The following is a 5466-nucleotide window of genomic DNA, read 5'->3' as shown; positions in this document are numbered from 1 at the left end:
GACACTATCGTCTTTAATTACATTTAAAAATTCCAAAATTCAGAATTTGAATAAGTACATAATTTAGGCATAAAAATGCGGTGAGCATACTTAAAAAGTTACCTTATTATATATAATATACTTAATAGTTATTACTTATATGAAATGTGTTGTGGTGGGTGGCGTCGTGCGATAAACTATTTGGCATACATTAATTTTATACAAAATTCTTCTATTTTTAGATAATAAAAAAATAATTTAATTTCTAAGTACACAGAATTGTTATTATTACCATTATTGAATAATATTGAATAATAATGCTCCTGTAGTTTAAATATTTTTCATTCTGATCAGACATATAAAAAATTGTAGCCATAATAATATTTAGAAAAAAAGTTAGTTTTAAAAATTTAGGGCCCAGCCGCCCGGGGCCTAGGGGTTTTGTTCACCGCTAGCACTCCCAGTAGTTGCGGCACTGACTATATTTCTATATCTATGATTATATAATCTTCATATCAGTTCTTAATGTTCATAACTTGTTAAATAAAGTAGGTAAACAACTTCTTGTGATAACAATTCTAGACATAAGTATTTTAGAAATTAATATAAATTGTATGCATTAATAAAATCATTTTATTACTTAACATATTGACAAGCTTCAATTTTATAAATATTATAATGATATAGCATATATAATACACATATTATATTATATTTTGAAAACAAAAACATAAAGGGAATGGCTATATAATTCTCAATAATGTAATATTATAAATTATACTATATATATTTACATTATTCATAAGACTTAACAATAAAATATATAAATTTATTATAATAAAACTATGTCATTTTAATCCAATAACACTTTTTTTTTCATAAAAATTGCTTAACTTAATCAAATCTTTGCTTAAAAATGTTATTTCTTTCAAATCTTTATCTTCAATTAATTCTTCTGCAAAAAAAAAAGATACAAATACAAAACAACTATTTTGTTTAGGTATATATAAATATGAGTAATTCAATATGTAATTCAATAAATACTTTAATCATAAAATACTATACTCAATACATTAACTATGCTAAAATTAATTTAACCAAATTATGTTAGTCTTTAAAATCCATTCTTAAATTTGAGTCATACATTTTGCATTAATGTAGAATCATATAAAAATAAACTATAAAATTTAATTTAAACTTAATGAATTTCATAATTATTATTAAAAAAAGGAAATAATAAAAATAATTTAATATCTATGATTATAAATATTTAATGGAATAATAAATAAATAAATACCAATAAAATGTATAATTAATAACAATCATAAGTTACAATAATGGGTCAGAGCAGTTACTTATCAGAAAAATAACTTGGCATAATAACAAGCCTAATCAATTAAGAAAAGAAGAGAGGCTTAAAATATTTTAAAGTAGACTCTAATTTTTGGTTATATAGCTGTATCTTATATGTAAGCATAATGTAGTTAACTTTATATTTGTTATAAAATTTTCAAAATTTCAGCCTCCCTTAGTTTAAAGGTCTAGTTATGCATATGGGACTTGGTATTCCATAACTATTATTTATCCAATAAATTAAAATTTTAAATTGATTTTTTTAATTAAAATTAGGTATAGTTAGGTATTTTGTAAAAAATGTATAAGACAAATATATTTAAAATAACATAAAATATAAAGTAATTCATTAAGCATGTTACATTCAATATTTTCTTATTATGGTTCTTATACCTTTATACTCTATATATTATCTTAACTTAATTGAATATGTTTATAATACTTTTAAGGTTAAGCAAAAAAAAGAAAACATTAAAAAATATGTTAAATAAATTGAATTTATACATACTAATTTCTAACATTGAATGAGATGACATGACATTTTCTTTGTCTAGTGCTTGCAATGTTAAACTTTGGGTCCTCATAATTTTTCTTAATAAATCACAAATAGCATGTAATCTATTCAGTATGATAACTTGAGTTTGAACTTTAACAAATAAATCTACAATTTTACACTTTAGTAGTTCAATTGATGATTGCAAGTTCTAAAAAATAAAATAAATTACATATTACTTCCTTTAAAATATACTTGTATATTAATTAATAAAATAAAATAAATTTGTTTTTAACAAAATAGTGAAAAAGGTAGAATAAATTAATATTTAATACTATTAGTAAAATTAGGAATGTATTTTCTACTTAAAAAATTAATGGCAATTTTTTTTTTTGTTTACTTAAAAGAAAATGATTGTAGATGTATTAAACTACTAAAGGGTAGGTAAAAGAGTTAAGCGAATTATAGAACTAAAATCATCAAATTTTCTTTTTGATATGTTTAAAAAATTGTATTTATCTTAAATATCCTTTGACAACATTATAAATGAAATCCCCAACACTACACTTTAAAAAAACATATAGCCCAGTATTTTTCAACCTGTGTGTTGTTGAAAATCACTGATATAGCCAACTCGTTGGTTATTATGGCATTAAGTATGCAAATCAATTAAGAATGGCTGCTAAACAACTTCTTGTAATATTAGAATATTACCAATTTTTTTACTGGTTTCAATTAAAGACAATGGGTGTGTTTTTAAATAAAAAGCAAAATCAATTACCAACAAAATAAATTCATTAAATATATCTATATTTTAATAATTAATTTAGATTTCATAACAAAACTTAAAAAAGTGTTCAATTAATAAAATAAAAAAACCTAACCTAACCTAAAATAAAAAATAACAAGACATTTCTTTTAATAACACACTAATAAATAAAAATAAAATGAATTATACAGATTAGAGTATTAAATTTAGATTATTTTAGATAAACATTTTTAAATTAATTGACCTTAATAAAAAAAATATTAAATTTCAATTATAAGCTAGTTAATTTATACAGATGATTTGTAAACAGAATTTGAAAAGAAAATCATTATATTTAAATTTTTTTTCTAAAAAAAAAAATCTTTTTTGTAGGTTGTACTCATGCTTAATACATGAATTTGAAGCTAGACAACCATGATTTTGACCATCACATTTTGGAAAAAAATATAAAATCAATGATCATAAATAATGTAAAAAAAATGAGTACTTGTTTGTTTTCGCATAAAATGTATTGCCCCACCATATAGTGTGCCGTTATTGTTCCTACAATTATTGTATTTAGCTTGTGATGGATGACCTATAATCAAAATTATATAAGACCAGGCTCAATAATATTGTCAAATTGTTGGAAAGCTTATAATAATTTGCAGCAAGCATGATTCCAATACAATACTGTTAACCATACTTATAATTTTGTTGATCCAAACACAGGGTTACACACCCAAAATATCGAGAGGTTGTAAGATTCTGCTAAATGGCAAAATAAAAAGCATTGTGGAACAAAAAAAAAAAAAATTTCTGGAATTATATTTAACAGAGAACACATCTCGGAAAACGAGATACCTACATTTAAAACTATTTTAAAAGTTATACCTGAGTTCTGGCCTCCATTCTAATTATGATAAAATAAATATTATACCTATACTTACTTATAACTTATACATTTATACATATTTTTTTTTAAATTTATTAGTTTAATACATTTATTTTTTAACTTTTTATTATTAATAATAAATATTATTTATTTTATTTATGGCAGACAAACAAGTACCAAAAAATGATTTTTGTGTATGTGTTTTTAATATATTGCACGTGGACGTATATTGGATATGAAGAAAACAAATAATACATTAATATATTTTACAATTTTACCAAACTTTAGTATAAAATATATTACAACCTTTATCTTTTTAAATTAAAAAGTAATTATATATTTACCTGGATTTGTGATGATATTTCATTTATAATGGCTTCCAAGTTTTCAGTCCAAGTCACTTGATTAAATAATTCTTCATGGTTATCATAAGTTTGATCACATATAAGTTGGTCAACATATTCTAAACCTAAAATGTAATTTATTAAGTTGATTTTACAATTAATTACCCATCAATAAGATTTTTAAAAAGAATATTTTAAACTAGTTAATATTTATTTACCTTTATTTAATTTTTTCAACTGCTCTTCCGCAGTAAGCTGTACAACATCATTCTTACATTTATTTTCAGTATTAATTGTCACAAATTGGGAAAGATAATCTAAAGAATAAGTTATGCATTATTTAAATGGTAATATTAATTAAAAATTATAGATATAATATTAGAAATCTGATTATGAACTCTTAAAAAAATAAAAAAACAATAAAGTAAATATCAAACTCTGAAAACTTGTCATCAGCAAGTGATCGCATATTTACAATTGTAAGAAAAATAATAATAATTATATGAATTTGTGGTAATTTCTATAATTCCTCAAGAAATTGTATACATATTGTTGTATAAGAGTGTATTCAATTATAATTTTTAAAACCAATCAATTTTTACACATTTCTAAAAAAATAAAAAATATACTAAAAACAAATATAATATATAACAAATTTCAAAGAAAGCAAATAAAATTTAATTTTTTTCTGGTTCTATTGAATAAATGACTTAGTATGATTAAATAGAACATCTAGATACAAAAGAATAAAAGTTTGAATATATTAGATACAATTGAATAACATTTATTTAACAAATCTTGAATATTTTATAATATTATGAAGTTATTAGTTGTGACGCTTTCTTCACTCACCATCTTCTAATATTGTTAGTGTATTGGGTATATCAGAAATATTTGGTAAATCCATTTCATAGACTGTTCAAATGTTAATAGTCAAAATATTTGTATATTATATTTTAATAGTTGAAAAAAACAAACACAACGATGTCAGTTAGTCAATTAAGACTTTGGAAGACATCAAGACAGTGTCTACCACGATAGCCTACAAGGCATAGATAACAACGGTGACATCAGTTATCATTAGATGATAAATGTTATCAAAGTTATCGCTTATCGCTTGATTGTAAATTCACAAAATTATTCTAAGATACTAGATAGTAAGATCACACTGGTCATAGAAAGTAATTTTTTTAATATTATTTTATAATGTGGAATAAATCAGTTATATAGCAGCTTTATATGGTTATAGTAATTAGGAAAATTTTTTAAAAAGATTCAATAAAACTAACTGAAATACATTGATGATTTGATTAAGAGAGCATCAATTTATATTATGACTTATCTCATATATAATGATTCAATCAGTTCATAACTTTAAAAAACCTAATCCTAATTAAGAAAGATGTATTGAATTTTATATATTTGATATGATGACCCAATAGACCTGAGTACTTTGAAGCATTGTTTCAAGTTTTAATTGAAAATGTTTATAATTCTATGTTTATTAATTATATTTTTAGTTCTGAATAAAGGTTTTGGAGTGTTAAATGACAATTTCAAAATGTATAACTTGATGTGATATTCTTAAAATCTTGATTAAAGAAGTAAAAAACAAAAAATTATTGGAACTGATTAAATTATATTATATTTTACT

At 21.9% G+C, this 5466-nt stretch overlaps 1 protein-coding gene across 1 annotated transcript; it reads right to left on the bottom strand.

The window, feature by feature from the left end:
• Positions 1–806: 806 nt before the first annotated feature.
• On the bottom strand, positions 807–4844 carry LOC113558639. Its single transcript, XM_026964131.1, has 5 exons — positions 4665–4844; positions 4031–4129; positions 3813–3937; positions 1841–2036; positions 807–934 (listed from the first exon to the last, which is right to left on the bottom strand). The coding sequence occupies exons 1-5, from the start codon at positions 4717–4719 to the stop codon at positions 828–830; spliced, it is 582 nt and encodes a 193-aa protein (XP_026819932.1). The 5' UTR covers positions 4720–4844; the 3' UTR covers positions 807–827.
• Positions 4845–5466: the final 622 nt, after the last annotated feature.

The sequence above is a fragment of the Rhopalosiphum maidis genome, chromosome 3, assembly GCF_003676215.2.
Source record: "Rhopalosiphum maidis isolate BTI-1 chromosome 3, ASM367621v3, whole genome shotgun sequence".
Taxonomy (NCBI): Eukaryota; Metazoa; Arthropoda; class Insecta; order Hemiptera; family Aphididae; genus Rhopalosiphum; species Rhopalosiphum maidis.
This window is presented reverse-complemented; position numbering and strand designations above follow the sequence as displayed.

What these genes read in the sequence shown, in the direction of transcription:
- LOC113558639 (XM_026964131.1), bottom strand. Translation starts at nt 4,719, where the DNA reads ATGGATTTACCAAATATTTCTGATATACCCAATACACTAACAATATTA. An exon ending in ACTAACAATATTAGAAGATG is followed by an intron (nt 4,130 to 4,664) that starts GTGAGTGAAGAA and finishes CTTATTCTTTAG; the next exon opens with ATTATCTTTCCCAATTTGTG. An exon ending in TCATTCAATGTTAGAAATTA is followed by an intron (nt 935 to 1,840) that starts GTATGTATAAAT and finishes TTTTTTTTGCAG; the next exon opens with AAGAATTAATTGAAGATAAA.